This window comes from Eptesicus fuscus, chromosome 17, assembly GCF_027574615.1.
Source record: "Eptesicus fuscus isolate TK198812 chromosome 17, DD_ASM_mEF_20220401, whole genome shotgun sequence".
NCBI classification, from domain to species: domain Eukaryota; kingdom Metazoa; phylum Chordata; class Mammalia; order Chiroptera; family Vespertilionidae; genus Eptesicus; species Eptesicus fuscus.
The window spans coordinates 25511091-25529330 of NC_072489.1; the positions used below are offsets into that span (position 1 = coordinate 25511091).

General features: G+C 40.1%; 1 protein-coding gene across 1 annotated transcript in view; it reads right to left on the reverse strand.

Moving 5' to 3' along the window:
• Positions 1-335: 335 nt before the first annotated feature.
• Positions 336-18240, reverse strand: part of CABCOCO1 (ciliary associated calcium binding coiled-coil 1) — a 109633-nt gene continuing 91728 nt past the window's right edge. Inside the window, exons 6-8 of the mRNA XM_008145471.3 lie at positions 7934-8056; positions 7369-7509; positions 336-696 (exon numbers count right to left, since the gene is read on the reverse strand). Coding sequence (XP_008143693.1) covers positions 622-696; positions 7369-7509; positions 7934-8056 — 339 coding nt within the window. The 3' untranslated portion in view covers positions 336-621. The remainder of the gene's footprint in view (positions 697-7368; positions 7510-7933; positions 8057-18240) is intronic.

Genomic DNA, 18240 nt, shown 5'->3' on the forward strand with positions numbered 1-18240 from the left:
GGGAGAGTAACAAGATTAGAAATAACAAATACAGTACAGAATAAATTAAAGTGCTTCAAACTGCATTATGTAATTTCAGAAAATTGGTTTCACACTGAATCGTTCAAATAAGGAAACCAAAGGATTTAAGGAAAAATCCCCTAGTATATGCATTTGAATAGCTATTGTTTAGTAAGTTTTATACTTTGTTGTGTGGTAATAGTATCTGTCCACAGTGCTTTATTTATGGGGTAGTTCATATGAGTCAATATGGATAAAATTATCATTATTTGTCTTTATTTAAAAACGTTGGCTTCATTCTCCTTGAAGATGAATAATATTCATTAGTCAAAATGTCAAAGAAATTGTAAAAGTAATTGTATTTATATATATAATTCTCCAAACTCTTGTATACAAAATGTTCTTATTACACTCAATGCAATAAATTCAGAGGCTGCTATGGGACAGGAGATAGCAAAATTGGGGCCAATGCTTTTCTAATTACTTACGATAATAAAAAGTGGGGCTTGGTTTTCCTCTCCCAACTAAATAAAGGAGATATGATGCTCTAGAGAGTCTATCATTCAGACTGGTTTTGTTTGTTTCTGTGAAGTTTAGCATCACTCTCTTTGTACCGAGTCCTCAGGCCTTTTTCAATTTTTCTATTCGTGCATTAAAGGCCTCTTCCTGTATTTGCAGCTTTTCGTTTATCTCGGCCTGTGAAGACAATCATAAAAAAGTGGTTATGATGGAGCTATCTTTCGCTGCACATTGTCTTTGTGGTTTTGACATACTATAGTGCCTAAAGACAGACATTATCCCTCACACACCTTCCTGTTTTGCAGACATAGCCGTGTTTCAGCCTGTAGTGATGTGATAACACTTTATCATATTTCTCTGCACATTCCCAATGTATAGCATGTCTGCTATGAACAGGAAGTGGTATTTGGACAGCCATTTTTCACATAGCCTTGTGTTGGAAGATAGGATAATTTATCTGTATTTTCAGACAGACTTTACCAAAAAGCACCGAATCAGAATAACTGCTCAGGGCTCAGTTATTACAATGCTGTTGGTCTCCCTACTCCTTTGCAATAAATGTTTTTGTCTCCTGTGTAGTACATTCTAAATGGGATCCCAGAAAGCTTCTGTTGTGAAATAGCAACACAAATAATCTCACAATTAGAACAATTTCCTTAATTAAATGTATTCATCAAACATTATAACTCCTGGGATTATGCCACTTGGTGGTATAGTTTTGGTAGAAAAAAGTCAGTGATTGCTGACAGGTTCCAGTGCTTGCTGCAGCGGTGATAGCATTTAGCCTCTGGCAGTGATATTCCATGGACTAGCATTGTTACCTGCACATTTCCAGAAATACTTCCACATTAACTGAACATTAGTAGCCTGGAAATGTCTGCTCTTCTTCATGATGGATAATAAAATCACGTGTAGAGAAACCAGCAGTGGGCAATGTGGTAAAATTGGTGTTTTTGTTTAGATGATTTAAAAAAAAAATCTACAAGTATATGAAGAGTAGTTTATACATATGTGTTAATTACTAACTCAAAGTGTAGAATGTTCATGTCTATAACATAATTTGAAGTTTCCAGGGTAATTATACTTTAAGAAACTCTTATTAATTTTATATAGAAATTTTAAAGATCAAATACTGTTTTGGTCCGGATATACCTTTCTATTCTTATTTCTTTCTTTATGAGGATAACTATAATAGATAGTTTTGAAATACTCCATCTTGGTTGCCTTATCTGATGAGATTTTGTTTTACCTTCACAGTAAGGACTGATATTTCTGAAAAGATCACGCTGGTGTCAATTCTAGATTCTCGTGTAATGCCAGAGTATCAAGTGTTTTTTGTTTTGTTTTTCTTTGGTTCAAGTATTATCAAGCCTTGGATCAAGCTCTGTCCTCTGGTTTTCCATTTTGTTCTTTCTTGGTGGTTGGGTGAAACAGCCAAAGAGGGATGAAAATGGTTCTCCAGGTTACAAAGGAACTCTTGTCACTTTTTAGGAATCTCTAATCCTTCAGGCATGACTAGGGTAGAGCTAAAAGGAGCACACAGGTCTAGGAGTGTGGAGACCTAGGGATTAGTTTAGCTATTGTACCCTTGGGTGAGACACTTAACCACTTAGGGTCTTACTTCTTACCTGAAATATTGAGCAGTTAAAAATTAAGTATTAAGTTAATATTACATGCTAACTTTTAAATTCATAATTCCAATTCCTGATTTTGTGATATATTCACCAATGTTATACTTCAGTGACATGATGTTATGAAACATTTTAAAAATATGTTACTCCTATTTCTTTATGCCATGTACCATATTAGACCATATAAGGATAAAATGGTTGGAAGAATAACGTGGTCACAATTCCAAAGGATTGGGAAGTTTGAACTAACTAACTCTTCCCACTTTCAATTATAGTCCTGTGCCACATAAGGACATTTTGGTCCAAGACAGACCATATATATGACAGTGGCCCCATCCTATCTAATAAAGAGGGAATACGCTAATTGACCCTCACACTGTCGCAAAGATGGCAGGACCCACAGCCAATAAGGAGGGAATATGCTAATTGACTGCCACACCCTCAAAGATGGTGGCCCCCACAGCCAATAAGGAGGGAATATGCTAATTGACTGCCACACCCTCAAAGATGGTGGCCCCCACAGCCAATAAGGAGGGAATATGCTAATTGACTGCCATACCCTCAAAGATGGTGGTGCCCACAACCACAAGATGGTGGCACCCAGTCCCCTCGGCCCCGCTGGGGCAGCAGGCGTGCGGCAAGGCCAGGCCCGCCCCCAGGCAGGCCCAGCCACTCCGTGCGCCTGCCTCCAGAGTCCCCCAGTGCCCTCAGCCCCCTAGCCGCCCAGGGCTGGCCCGAGGAACAGGCAAGCCTCGGATGGTGGCTGCCCAGCCGCTCAGGGCCACCCGAGGCTCAGGTAACCAGGGCCCACTAAGGCTTGGGCTGCTGGCAGTGACAGCCGCAGAGGTGTGATGGGGCATTGCCTTCCTCTGATCGCTGGGTCACCTCCCACCCCTGAGGGCTCCCGGACTGCAAGAGGGGGCAGACCGGGCTGAGGGATCCCCCCACTCCAGTGCATGAATTTTCATGCACTGGCCTCTAGTCCTATATAATAAAGAGCTAATATGCTAATTAGACCGAACAGCAGAATGACCATCTGGATGACCTTCCAGACGACCATCTGGATGACATTCCGGATGAGGCTGTGAGGGGCTGTGAAGGGCTGCGAGGGCCAGCTGGGGCTGCAAGGTGCTGCAAGGGCCGGCTGGGGCTGTGAGGGCCGAGCCCCTTGCATGAATTTTGTGCATCGGGCCTCTAGCAAGATTATAATGGAGCTGAAAAAAATCCTATTGCCTAGTGATGATATAGCCAGTGTAATGTCATAGCATAGCACATTACTCACATGTTTGTGGTGATGCTGGTGTAAACAAACGTACAATCATATAAAGGTACTAGAGGCCCGGTGCATGAAGTTCATGCACTTGCGGGGGGGGGAGGGTTGTCCTTCAGCCCGGCCTGTGCCCTTTCACAGTCTGGGAGCACTTGGGGGATAGCTGGCAGTTGGACATCCTTAGCGCTGACCACCAAGGGGGAGTTCCTGCATTGAGCATCTGCCCCCTGGTGGACAGTGCGCATCATAGCGACCAGTCGTTCCACTTTTTGGTTGATTTGCATGTTAGACTTTTATTATATAGGAAGGAGGATATAGCCCATACAATAATATACAGTGCATACTACTTGACAATGATAATTAACAGCTATGTTACTAGTTTATGTATTTAATATACTACACTTTTTGTTATTATTTTAGAGTGTTCTCTTTCTACTTATAAAAAATGTTTTCTTTTTCACAGGCAATGGACTCATACATCTCATGATCACTGTGTTTCTTGATTGCATCATTCTCACCTACACTTAATTTAATCTTGTGTTGTTTTTCACAGTAACATGTTGTATATGCTTGTAGCCTAAGAGCAATAGGCTACATCACTTAGCCTTGGTGATATAGACTCCATGATGTTTGATGTTAAGTATACTTTCTGATGTTTGCACAATAATATTACCTAATGATGCATTTCTCAGAATGTATCTCTGCCATTAACCAGTGGATGATATAATGTTTTCTATGCCCATCATAATCTCATTTCTTTTCAACTAAGGACAGATGTATCATCACCTACCGGCTTCTGTTTCACTGTCTCACCAGGGTTTTTTTCACATTAACCTGGAGACCTTTCTGGTATTTCACTGAAACAGAATTCATCTACACAAGTGTGAGCTTTGGGGAAAATATTCCTGGAGATAAGGTACACACCTAACAGAGTTGTGTACTGACAGAGGGGAGTTACGTTTAAGATCATCACTGTGGTGATCAGACTTCAGTTCAGGCACAGCCAACAGAGCCGGACGAAATACTCCTTGTCTGGTCAAAACACATTGTCATTGGTCTACCATCTCTCCTGGTTCTTCCTTATAACCCTGCTGAACAGACAAGCTATCCCACACCCACTAGGCTTGGGTATGCCCTGTTTCCTTCCCGGAAGAATGGGAAACATGTGCCCTGGTTCAGTAGCCTCTCAGTGATCACTTCCTTGAGGTGATCTCACTCTCTGGTTTTCTAACCTGGAAATTCAAGTTGACCTAAAATCTCTATAGTCCCAAGATGGCAAACTTCCCTCAAGGTTTTCACTTTATTTTACCCTGTTGCTTAGACAGAGCCAACAGCCAACATTTAACAGCAGGAATTTAGTGTTAGCATTCATATTTCTCTGAAATATAATTCTTTAAATATATTAAAATTTGCTCCATTGGGTATAATCTTTTATTATACAATATGGGGCCAAAATAATTTCATTTTCAATGTATCCTTAAAATTAAAATAACTAAACTATATAACCTTAAATGTTTGCTCTATCCAGTATAATTTTAATTAACATCTCCAGGCCAAGATAACTTCATTCTTTTTAATTTTTTCTTCACTCTTAATAAAGCTCTAAAACTATAAAGTGAGTCAATGGGAAAGTAAGTGAATCAATATACAAAATTTAAGGATTCACACTACATTTTTAGAAATTTCTGAATTACAGGAAGTAAAATATGCCCATAACCACACTAGAGAAGGAGCTCTGAAAAAACTGTACTTAAAACATGATTTCTCTACTGCCTTTTACTCCAAAAAATATAATAATTATGTGATTTTAAAATAAATGAGAAGAAAAACTATTGGAAAATTTTAAGCAGCTTACAATTAATAATTCAGTAAATGTTTCTACAGCAGGCCAGTGTATTCAGGCCTACACACACACTGGCCACTGGCATGTGGCTACCTTTGAACAGGGATGCGGCAGATTTAAGAGCCAGGGACACTGGGAGGTAGGTTTTAGAATTGGAAAATAACTTACCATCTAAAACAGGGGGAGAAATTTAGGTAAGCAGAGAGTAATTACCCAACTTGGAATCGAACCAAGACACAAGGGCAAACACTGAAAAAGTGCCACACCACGGGAGTATTAAAATCCAAAGTAGTCTGGTCGTGATATTAGAGGTTATGTGGTTTTTGCGGATAGCTCTGGAATTCAAACTAGAACCCAGTTTACAACTCCCATTCAGAGTCTTTCATCAGCTTCTGACCTTGGAAACTCTGGACAAATGACTCAGTCTTCCTGCCTCTCTCCTTTTTCAATTTATTTGTCAGAGAAGTGCCTGCCTAATTTGCCTAGAGTTTACTAGAATAATTGGTAGAAAATACAGAAAGGGATTTGCTATCTTGAAGCATTGCATAAATCCACATCATCATGTCATTTTATTGAAAAATTGGCAGTAATTTGGCCCAGGCTAATCCCTGAATCCACTTAATATGGAAATGATCGTAGCACCTTCTCCTCTGGTCCAGATTCTCTCTATGTCTAATTATACTATTTAGATGACCCAACTAATGAACTTCCAAGCCCGGTTAAGGATTGCTGCAGGCCAATGGGACAATCATGTACGTATACAGCAATCATATTATTTCTGTTACATAGTAGTGTTATAAATGCTGCAGACTCTAATATTTTTTAAAAATCAATAAATAGTTAAAAACACACTCACTACATGGAATATGCCTTGGTAAAGATGTTTTCAATTTTTCGGGCCTGCAAACAATTCTATTACTGTCTAGTAGTTCCTCGGCAATAATTTCAGAGCCACAGGATCGCAAAGGAGCCCAGGGCCATGATTATACATAAACTATATTTAGATGAAATGTTATCACTTCTAAAAAGGAGATATGTTCTGAACTCAGCTTAATTCAACTGCACTCTGCCCTTCCACACAGTAACCAGTTATTACATTCATGGGGTTGCTAACAATACAGCTTTGTGTAAAACGTGTTCTTCCACTATTTCTGGTAAACACTAAATACTCTTTATTAAGCCAAGGACTTTGGCTGATTCTGTTGGCATCAAATCATTAAATGTTCATGTAAATAGTGCATTAACATTTGACGATTAAACAGTAACAAGGTATGCTTATGCCAAGCTAATCTTTGCCCTTTCTAAATTAGTTGTTAATACAGTGTGCTTTTTATATACAGTCTCATGCTCAGATATCAACTAAATCTTTCCCTAAGATGCATTAATATTTTAAACATGCAGTAGACTGTCTTATTGATTCACGGTCATTTCCACAAGAAATTATAAATCCTCTCAAAATATGCAATTCACTTATTTAATCATTTTGCCTGGGCAATGATGCAAGTCTTTGTGTAGAGGTAGAAATGTGCTTTTTTGGATGGGAAAAAAAAATTAAGCATAAAGCTAAGCTGACTGATCCATCATTGGCAATTGCTGCTGAGCTGGCTGTTGCCAGCACCGTTTTCATGCATCCATTGGTGTAAACTGCCTAGCTAATAGTGCTATATGAAAAGGAGCAAACTATATGAGAGGGAGTTCAAAGATTTGAAAACCTCTTTTAGAAATTTGGTGAGAAAACTTAGCTGAGAATTATGCTGTGATCTTCAGTGTTTACTGCTTTTAGCAATGTACTCTAATTACTCTCGCATGAGCGATTTTGTTATGACAAGGCATGAAGTCTTTACCATATTATTTTTTGGGTTTTGATGCTGAATGATTTTTCAAACTGATAACACTACACTATGTGCTGTTGGTGAAGTTATTTTGTGATCTTATTGAGTCTCAGATGACTCAACTGAGAGTTATGTGGAGATGTTAAATTGAACTCTTCCATCATAAGCGTTGCTCCTGCTAGCTGAGTGTAGGTAGTGCTTACAGACATTAAGGATGAGGTTGGCTAATTAACCAGTAATGAAGTAAGCGAGCACATTATCAAGGCTGAGCACCTGAATGCCGATTAGGATGTCATCTGTGACTTGGGCAAGCACTGATTTTATATCTTCAATGGTGAGACCAGCTAAAGCATCTGTCTCTGAAGTGCTGGCTGCTGGCTGGGACTCCATCGGGCCTTGCTCTTGATCCAATCTCTAGAATATGGAAAGTAAACAATGTTCAGGTGATATCTAGAGTATTCAGGATTTATATGGAGCCTCAAACTTCTGGGTCATTTGCTACCAGGAGTGATGTCAATCTGCCAAGAGATTGCAATTTGACATCATCCTGCATTTTCATTATTTATGAGCATCATGAAGATCAAGTCATGGTGCTAACAGTGCTTACTTTGAGAAAGTGAAGGTGGAAACTGGGGAAGATGATGGAGTGGAAAAGATTAAAATTCCTGAACCAACCTCAGCTGGCCCACCTGCAAATTAATGGTAAAACAAATATTTGTATTTAGCTGGGAAAAGTCACAGGGAGAGAAAAATGGAAGAACATTTGCTTCCTTTCCTCCCACCCCTTAGAAAGTCCCATGCTGAGAATGGTTGAATTAAGAGACAAAAGGAAACATACCTTCATTTCTGTATCCAATATTGGGGGTGGCTCTATGAATGTTGAGTAAATATCAAATGAGATTCCTTCTTCTAGAGGGTTGGGGAAAAGGCCACCTGAAGACTTGACAACCTCTATCATTTGCTGGAGGGGAAGAAAAGAGCTGTATTATGATAAAGCCTTTTGTGTGTAACCACAATTTACAATTTCAGTTCTGCATCTGATAATTAGCATTTTATTCTACCCACTGTCTAATTCTCTTTCCATCCTATGTGGTTTAGGACTTCATTTTGTACTTCTCTGAGCTTTCATTGTTCATGGGTCAGTATCCCCTTCCTCCTGCTTACAAGCTCTCAGTACTCAGAGACCATGGTTTAGATCCCCTGTATTTCTTCTCAAAGTTTGGCAGAGGGTTAGATGCTTAAAACACTCAATAACAGCCTGATTGTGATAGATGTTACTCAGTGAGATACAGCTGTTCTTGGAGGCAATAGTGAAATGACCATCAAGAACTTGTTAAAGGCTCTAGGTTACTGTATAAAGCCAGCACACACTAAATCAGAGATGCTTGCAAAATCAACCAAGAACACAGAGGGCAGGGCAAAATTTCACTGTGAGCATTTAATAATTCTATAGCAAGAGTGTATCAAACAGAGGAAGGGGGATCATGGTTGGTCAACAGTGAAAATGAAGAAACAGGAATTAAAATGTCAATTTAAGTCCTGGCTGGTTAGCTCAGTTGGTTAGAGTATCATCCGATAAGCCAAGGTTGTGGGTTCGATCCCCAGTCAGGGCACATACAAAAATCAACCAATTAATGCATACATAAGTGGACCAACAAATTAATGCTTCTGTTTCTCTCTCTCTCTCTCTAAAAAAAAAAAAACAATAAATTTTTAAAAAAAGGAGTCTGGGGAGAGAAAGAGGATATGAGGGCACTGATTTCCTTAAAAATCTGAATCATTTTATTAGTTCCTCATGTTCTGATTCTAACCAACATTTTGATCATAATTTGACTTTCCATCTCTCAAATGATCTATAAAGATATGTCTACTTTCGTGCTCTGATTCTCTTGCTTATCACATTCCTTACTGTAAATCAATAAATTGATGTTCTAGTTTATGTAATAAGCTCCATGATCCTGTTTTTGTGGCCCTGAGCTGACGCTATCCTATTTGCTGACAAAGTCAGACCGTGAGCCTTCCAAGTTTGAAGACAATACTCTGGAAATGCATAAATTCACCAAATAATTACCATCCCCTGAGGCCTAGAAAAATCCTAAAATCATTATATATTCATTTCTAATTTCACAATAGTTCAGATAAACTTATATAATATTTCATCACTTAAATGTTACTATTTATTTTTACTTATATGGGTTTTGAAATGTACTGGAGGCTAAGTTATTGCTTGGTTATACCAATGTATCTTACATTGAATTCATATTTCTAACTTTAATTTGATTTTATAGAAAGTTGCTGCTTAGTATACATGTAAAGTAGGAATGAAGTGTCCTAACTTTACAGTCAAGTGAACTGGAAACCAAGAGATTAAATGACTGGCTTAGTCAAATAACTGCTAGGTCTGGGAGTTAAACCCTGGTGTGCTAACTTCTTGGCTTATCCAGTTTTCAGTAAACTGTAATGTGTCATCATGTTGCCATACTTGGAAATTATTGATGTTATTGAGCACTTAATCTCTATTCTGTTAGATGACATCATTCCAGATTGTTTATCTTCAGTTGACTAAATGTTAATCAAAATAGAATATCAAGAAAAAGCATAGCAGAACGATTCTTTTCTCTCATCACATTCATAAGCCCCAGTTTTTTTCCTAAATGGAGGCATTTTCAGCTTCCTACAAAATTATTTGTACCTTTTTTCATCACACTTGATTTTTCATCCTCCTACATTTTATATTGCTCTTTATTTTACTAAACTAGGACAATGAAATAGCTAAACATATTTTAGTGTCCTTTGAAACTTTATAGGCAAAATAAATAAGCAGCACATGGGAATACAGAGACAGGGAAGAGGACGAGTGATACAGACTTTAATATAGGCTGAGAAATAGAAATATGGGTGGAGTGGTGGTGGGCGAGACATTGAAAAAAGAAGAGAGAAAGAATTGAAGGGAGGTTACTGAATTTCCTGCAGGCATGGAGAAAATAAGCCTGAGCTAATTGGCAAGATACAAGTATGTCCTTTTAATGAAGCTGAATCTTATTTGTTGCTGTGGCCATATCTGTCCCACTGCTATGCACTTCCATATACAGGCTAGGCCTTTCTGCTAATTCTCTCTCACCTCCAGGTGCAAGTTCTCAATAGATTCCCTATTCCCTCTCCACCCTGTTAGGAGCAGATTCTACCATCTGCCCACCTGTGCCCCATCTTCCATCAGATTATACACTTACATGTAAGCAGATATTTGTGCTCAACTCTCCCATTTTATCCCTTCCAGCCCTCCCCGTGGTCTGGATTTCTTTAGAAAACTAATCTGAACTACCTGCCAATGACCCAGCACTCCTGGTCTTTGGCGCTGGGGTGTGTGTATACTGGGCACACACTTGGAAACTTGGAGCTCCTCAGGTCCACATCATTTCTCTGGTGGAATGAAGCTCCCATTTATTCCTAGAACCTGGAGCTCTGACTGAGAGTTGGGCTTTTCTTCTACTTGACTTTTTGAGTGTAGCTAACACAGCTAGTCACTTGATTTACCTTGTGCACAAAGCTGGAGGGGGGAGGGGTAATTTCTTTTCTTCAGCGTGTTTATACTATCAGGGAACCAAACCATAGCTACACTTTACTTTCAAAAGTTTTTTTTTTTTTTTTTTTTATTTTTATCGTACACTTTTCTTTTTCATGAAGAGTTACATTTGGCTGTGTTAGTAAGATACTGTTAAGGGAAAACATAACCTAATTTCAGGTGAGGGTAAATACAAAGCTGTTTAACTAATAAGAAGGTATACAGTCAAATATAGTTCACAGAAGCATCACAGTGATTTTTTTCCCCATTAAGTGGCATTAAAAAAAAAACAGTTTAAGAAAATTAGAATCAATAATTGTGGTGAGAGCACAGAGCCAGCAAATATATTTAAATGAAACCGTCTGATGCAATACTTTCTTTAAAAAAATACAATTAGGCCTTTGTATTTTTTTTTTAACAAAACCTCATGTTTTACAACATCACTGGTTCTGTAATAAAATCTATTTAAAACAGAGAGACATGGTCAGCTTTATTAAGTTAGATTTTCTGAAAGAACGTTATAATTTCCTCAGTCTATGAATAGTTGAAGCAAATTAAATAAAGCTAGTTTTATAACTATTTTTATACATTCCTATAGAATTGTAATTGTCTCATATTTTTTTCCTCAAAAGCCTAATATGTTACCTCTTAAATCTAGAAAAATAAAAACAGAAAAAGGATCAAGTATGTTTATTAAAAAAACACTCCTATTTGGTACCCTGATTTAGCAACCGCCCTTTTTCTATAAGAGAATAGCACCCATAATCTTCAGATCAAGAAACAAAGGGAACGACTTTAAGTGACTTGCCCGAGGCCTAATGCTGAGATTAAAACTCAGGAGTTTCTGATTATACACATACATCCATTTGGCCGAATGATTGGTTTTGCTTGACTTTCAAATACCCCCTAAATATTACTTTGAATGTAAAGCAATAAATGTGTTTCTCTTGCCATTTTTGAATGCTTGCACACAAATGGATATAATAAAAACAATCATGTTGTTCCATGTGAATGCCATTTATATTTTTTCAGATAATGAGCAGACCATTTGAACCAAGGTGAGTACATTAAAAGCTCTAATAAAGAAGAGAATAGATTTCTAAACTGAATAATCGACTGTTAAGTGAACATACAATAAATAACATCTACAGATGTGGTCGCTAGAAAATTAGTTTTCTATAGCTTACCAATACACATTTCCCCCAGATGTTATCTGTTACACGAAAATTAACTTAAGTTAGTTATATTGTTCATTACCTGTACATTTCATTAGTGTTATTTAAGACGGTTTACATTCCAAGCTTTAGTTGAATCATGCTATGGTATTTAAAGAATATAAAGTAAGTGGCTTTTTGGCATAATTTAATACTTATAATAACAAATTTTCATTATCAACCATTATGTAGCTTTAAAAAAATCCAAGATTTACTTATAAGCCAAACAAAATCACTAGAAATCTTTTAAGAATTTTATTTACATATTCAGTAGGAAATGGACCTCTATCATGGGAATCAATGGTAAGAATTTTGAACCCTCTTGGAACTAAGTACAGGGTCAGTTTACTTTTAAAAACATACTATACAAATTAAAGTCTGCTTCCAGATCTTACTGTGCCTAAGAACTATAAAGATTTTATCTGAAAAATGTTACTTCATGCTTTCTTTTTCTACTTTATGCGGCAACATTATTAATAATATCAACTCTGATTTATTATTTCTGTTACTTTTAGTTATTGTTTTTTGTTTATTGCTATTTGTTTATTATTTTCTCTGGAGAAAGTGCAGGTGATCGGTGGGTAGTGTTTGTACTGCTGAAATCTATGATTAAAGTGTCAATTACTAAATTATTCAAAATATTAAAAATGTAATTGAGATGACAACTTTCCATTGTTTTAAGTGGCAGAAAGCAAGATAAATTTGTTAAACCCTTTTGGAACTAGAGGAACACATACAAAACACTCACTCGCGTGCTTGAAAAAGACATTTGTTTGGAATTATCAAAGGATGATGACTTCATGTGTAAATCAGAACTTACTAAAAAATGTCAAAGTTTCAAATAGCAAACTTTATTGCAAACTTTTCCCAATACAAGGAAAAAGGCCACACAAATTCCTGTAATGTTTTAAGTATTTCCCTCATTAAAGAGAAAGGCATTACTAATTTGCAAGTCTAATTAAGAAGAACTTGTGTGGTTCTGGAAATTTTGACAAAAAAATTGTAACCCATTGCCCACAATATGCTTCACGTAAAATAACAACATATGAATGCCACCTGCAAAATGCAATAAACTCTGCTAATGTCATACTAAGGCCATAAATTTAAAATCAAAAGAGAGTAAATTCAAAAGCTATGATTATCAGAGAAGCAAAATTAATTCCTTTCTAAAGTGTTTTTCTTTTGTGTTCAGGCCATTAAAACTCTTAATATATCCTGTAAATGTAGAATATCAATTCTGCTATGAGAGCCTCCTCCCCCTTTGCATTTTTGACTTGGAAATAAATTTGCAAATGCAGCACATTAATTTTCTTTCCTATGCTTAATATGCAGTATTTACATTTTGAAAAGGTTCAGAATGTTGCCAGGCTTCTGCAGAGTATGAATAGACATCTAATAGCAACTTCTATTTTTACTCACAGCATACTGGTAGTTTGAACATTTATAACTTAATAGAGCATTGAGACCATCAGATCCACATGCTAATCACCTAAACAGTGAACGGTAACACAGTACAAGTTAGGACAGGAAATGAAGACTACCCCTTCCAGCTGAAGCTGCGATAGGAATTCAAGTTGGCAGGCCACAGTAAACCAATTTGCAACCTGGCTAGGACACTCCAGTTAGCACCTCGTGCCCATTTTTATTTATATGTCTTGATTTGATCTTGTTTAACTTGGGCTTGGAATTTAAAAAACTAAAGTTAGATAATTAAAGAAACTGATTCCAGATTATTTTAAACATCTTCAGTATTTCAAGCGTACTTCTGCTTCAGGCCAACACAATTTGAAAAGAAATCTGAGTACTCCTATCTTAATGACCTAAGAAAACAAAATCCTCTCTAATGAATTTGAAAAAGAGTACTTTCTCAGAGTAAATGCAATTTAAAAGGGAAAGATCTGGCTCCTGTACAAATATTTCCTCAGGGATAGAGCAGTTCTTCAGATGCCCAGATACTTTCTAAAGATGGCAATAATCTGGAAGATAGACCACTGCATTATAGGCTTATCCTTGGCTCTATTCCTAACTGTGAGATGCTAAGAAAATCCCTAGGCCTCAGTTTATTTATCTGTAAAAGAAGGATAATGATAATTGCTACCTGGCTACTTCATCGAATTATTTCAAGCACAAATTAGATAATGTGGGTGAAAATAATGGAAGTCCTTCAAAGGGAAGCTATTATTAAACCCAAAGGTGTGTTATTATAATTACTGTTATTATTGAAAGGGTCTTCTCTCTAATGCTAGCATTGGAAAACAGATTAGAGTAGCCACAGGGAGGACACTGGCCCATGTTATTTCCATATGTAATTGTTAATATTGCCCAAGGAGTCTAATGACCTCAGAAGAATTTGTTAATGAGGACATGCTATCAACCTGTTTCCATACGGCCAGTCTTGATAATACCAAACATATATTCAGTCCTATCTGATTTTAAGAATTCTGTGGACTCAACTTCTCTGAGGCCTGGATAGCATGGCATAATTAGGTAGTTACGTGGCATGGTCAGGACTAAGGCAAATCACCTATTTAGATAAGGAGAGTGTTTACATCTAACTTTTAAATGAGAAAAATCTGTCTCCCCCCTTTGTAGCTCAGTTTCTTCTTCTTTTTTATCTTTTGTTTTTCAGCATCGAGTGTGGTCTGTGGTTGCCCAGATTGAGTTTATTTTTAAAAAATTTCCTTCAACAAATTTCATCAAAAGTGAAGAGTTAGGGCATAGAGGGCAAACTTTCAACAAGTCCTTCTTTTGAAAATTGAAATACCAGAGATCTTGAAATTGCTAAATTCAAAACTGTATTTTTTATTCTTAGATTGACCTTATCCTCCAACTTCCTCAGTGTGAGAGATGGAAAGTATGGCAGGTTCCATTATAAATACTTAGAAAACAACTAATGCTTTTCAAAAATATTTTTAGAAGCCACTCAGAGTATATTTGTTTAGCTTACTAAATTATACTCTAAAAGGCATATCCTTGAACTCAGTTGTAAACTATTTCAAATAGTTCTAATCATGGATACATTTTTGTTTGGTTTCATTTAGAGTGTTCTATTTAAATTTTAGGTTTTAAATATTTAAAGTATTTAAAACATTAATAGGAAATACTCTAAATTATCTCTTGTTTTAAGAATTGGAAATTAAGTATCAGTATCTGTCAATTATAATAAAGATGAGTTTCTATTATCTTTGTGGAAAACCTGTTTTGAATTATCTATACTAATAAAAGAGTAATATGCTAATTAGACCGGGAGACCTTCCAGAGACCTTCTGGACAAAGCTGGGGGCTTGGCCAGCTTGCAAACCACCCTCAAACGACTCTCAGCCCTTGCCCAGGCCAGCCACACCCCCAGTGGGGACTCTCACTCTGATGGGGACGTGGCCAACCTGCAAACAGCCACCAGCCCCTCACCCAAGCTGGCCACGCCCCTAGCGGGGACTCCCACCCTGAAGGGGATGTGGCCAGCCTGAAAATGGCCCTCAGACCCTCTCTCAGGCTGGCCACACACCCCAGCGGGGACCCTCACCCTGATGGGGGCATGGCCAGCCCACAAAGGGCCCTCAACCCCTCGCCTAGGCTGGCCACGCCCCCCAGTGGGGACCCTCACCCCGATGGGGGCATGGCCAACCTGCAAATGGCCATCAGCCCCTTGCCCAGGCAGGCCACACCCCCCAGCGGGGACCCCTACCCCGAAGGGTGTGTGGCCAGCCTGAAAACGACCTTCAGCCCCTCACCCAGGCTTGCCATGCCCGCCCAGCAGGGACCCTGATGGGAATATGGCTGGCCTGCAAATGGCCCCAGCCCCTTACCCAGGCCAGCAATGCCCCTAGTAGGGACCCCCACTGCAATGGGGGTGTGGCTGGCCTGCAAACTGCCCCAGGCCCCTCGCCTAGGCTGTCCCCGCCCCCCAAGGGGACCCCCACCCTGATCTGGGACCCCCTTCAGGGCAGACCAGCTGGCCCCCACCCGTGTGCACCAGGCCTCTATCTATACTAATAAAAGGGTAATATGCTAATTAGATCAGGAGACCTTCCGGAAGACCTTCTGGACGTCCTTCTGGACAAAGCCATGGTGGCGGGGCCGAGGCAGAGGTGGTTAGAGGCAATTAGGCCAGGAGGGGAGGGCAGTTGGGGGCGAGCAGGCTGGCAAAGGGGGGCCAGTTGTGGGCGAGCAGGCCGGTGGGGTGGGCAGTTGGGGGCAATCAGGCCGGCAGGGTGGGTAGTTGGAGGCGAGCAGGTTGGCAGGGGGGCAGTTGGGGGCAAGCAGGCCAGTGGGGGGGGGGGCAGTTGGGGGCAAGCAAGATGGCAGGCAGAGTGGTTAGGGGCGATCAGGCAGGCAGGCAGGCAGGTGAGTGGTTAGGAGCCAGCAGTCCCAGATTGCGAGATCGGGCCTGTGGGATGGGGCCTAAACTGGCAGTCAGACATCCCTTGAAGGGTCCCAGATTAGAGAGGGTGCAGGCCGGGGTGAGGGACACCCCCCCCCCCAGTGCATGAATTTCGTGCACCAGGCCACTAGTCTATATATATAAAAAGCCAGCGACCAGAACGCTATAACGACCCAAACAACCGGTCACTATGACACCCACTGTGGCCAGTGAACTGGCCTGATCGGGGGGTGGGGCTAGCAGGCCAACCTCCCACGGCCCCTCCCCCCAGCCGCACGGCCCCTGATCAGCCTCTCCGACCCCGATCAAGGACGGGGTGGTTGGCCAACCCCCCGCAGCCCTTCCCCCCAGCTGGCCCTGCCCCTGATGGTCCCCCACCACCCCTATCAGCCTGTAGCTCCTCACCCCCATCCAGCCTGCCCCTGATCGCCTCCCAACCCCAATAGGGGGTAAGGCCAGCCGGCCAACCTCCTGCAGCCCCTCTCCCTAGCCAGCCAAGCCCCCGATGGGCCCCACCACCCCGATGGGCCCACAGCCCCTCCCCCCAGCCAGCTCCACCCCGATCGCCCCCCCCCCCACTCTGATCAGGGGCAGGGCCGGCTGGCCAACCACCAATGGCCCCTCCCCCAGGCTGCTGGCCCCTGATCAGCCCCCCACCCCATTCAGAGGCAGGGCCAGCTGGCCCACTGCCCACAGCTCCTCCCCATGGCCGGCCCTACCCCTCATCAGCCCCCACCACCCCAATCAGCCCACGGCCCCTCCCCCCAGCCAGCTCCACCCCAGATTGCCCCCCACCACACCAATCTGGGGTGGACCGGCTGGCCAACCTCCTGCTGTCTCCTTCTCCTGACAGGCCCGGCCCCGATCCGCTGATTTGCCCTGATCTGCTGATTGGGGCTGGGCCGGCCAGACCCCACCTGTGTACGAATTCGTTCACTGGGCCTCTAGTTAAATACAAATTTAAAATTTTTATTTTATATATGTTGCATTTTAATTACATTCTAAAATAGCTTATATGAAGATGAAGCTATTTCATAGCCTTCATGTTTGAGAATATTCCTTTTGAACAAGTTTCTATAATTTGCAGAAATCAGATGAACCAGTAAGTCCCAATGGTTGAAAGAGAAACTACAATGGAAGAAGCCTAAGTACTTGATTCCAGTCTTTCTCTTCATGGGCATCCCTGTTATTTTTCACAGTTTAAACTACCTGAGTAAGAGGAGTCTGAAACCTTTTGGATGAAGTATACATGTAATTTATTTAATTTCAAAGCACATTGAGTGAACGGCATTTCAGTCCTGAAGTCATCAGTAAGAATAAAAATCTTAAAACTATACTGAAACTCATTTCATGTAGAAATATAAAGCTTTTTTTAGACAAAAAGAGAATGTAAAGTACTATGAAACCTTTAGAGAAGTCAACATAATATTATTCCTGTCCTCTTAGACCCAAGATGTCTATTTTAAGTAATCTGACATTAAAAATGTGCTGACAAATATAGATTAAAAAACAACACAGGAAGTTGTAAATCAGTTGGTAACCCTTAGCATCAAGGAAATAAGAGACCATGAAAATATAGTCATTTGCTTTAGTCAACCTCAACCTTAATTTTTAACTAAAGAAAATTTGCAGAAGGCATGATGTTTACATTTTGGATATTTTACTCATAGTTTGTGTGTTTCCTTTTTCTCCAGTAGGCTCATAAATTATTACAAGGAAACATGTTGTCAGTTATAAATATTTCCCTCTCTGCTCAGCTCCCTCCCCGTTCCCTCCCCCTCCTTTTTCAAATCTCCCCTAACTGGTTCTGTTACTGTATTAGGCACTCTTCCTTGGTCAGCAGGGCATGATTTTCTTTCTTCAGAGGAAACTGCTGTCAGTTACTCTTCTGTGCCTGACATTCTAGAAGCAGGGCTCTTGCAGGAAGCACCCCACCCTTTCCTTCGGCAGCCCCTTATTATGTACACGGGGTGTCATTATTTTAATGA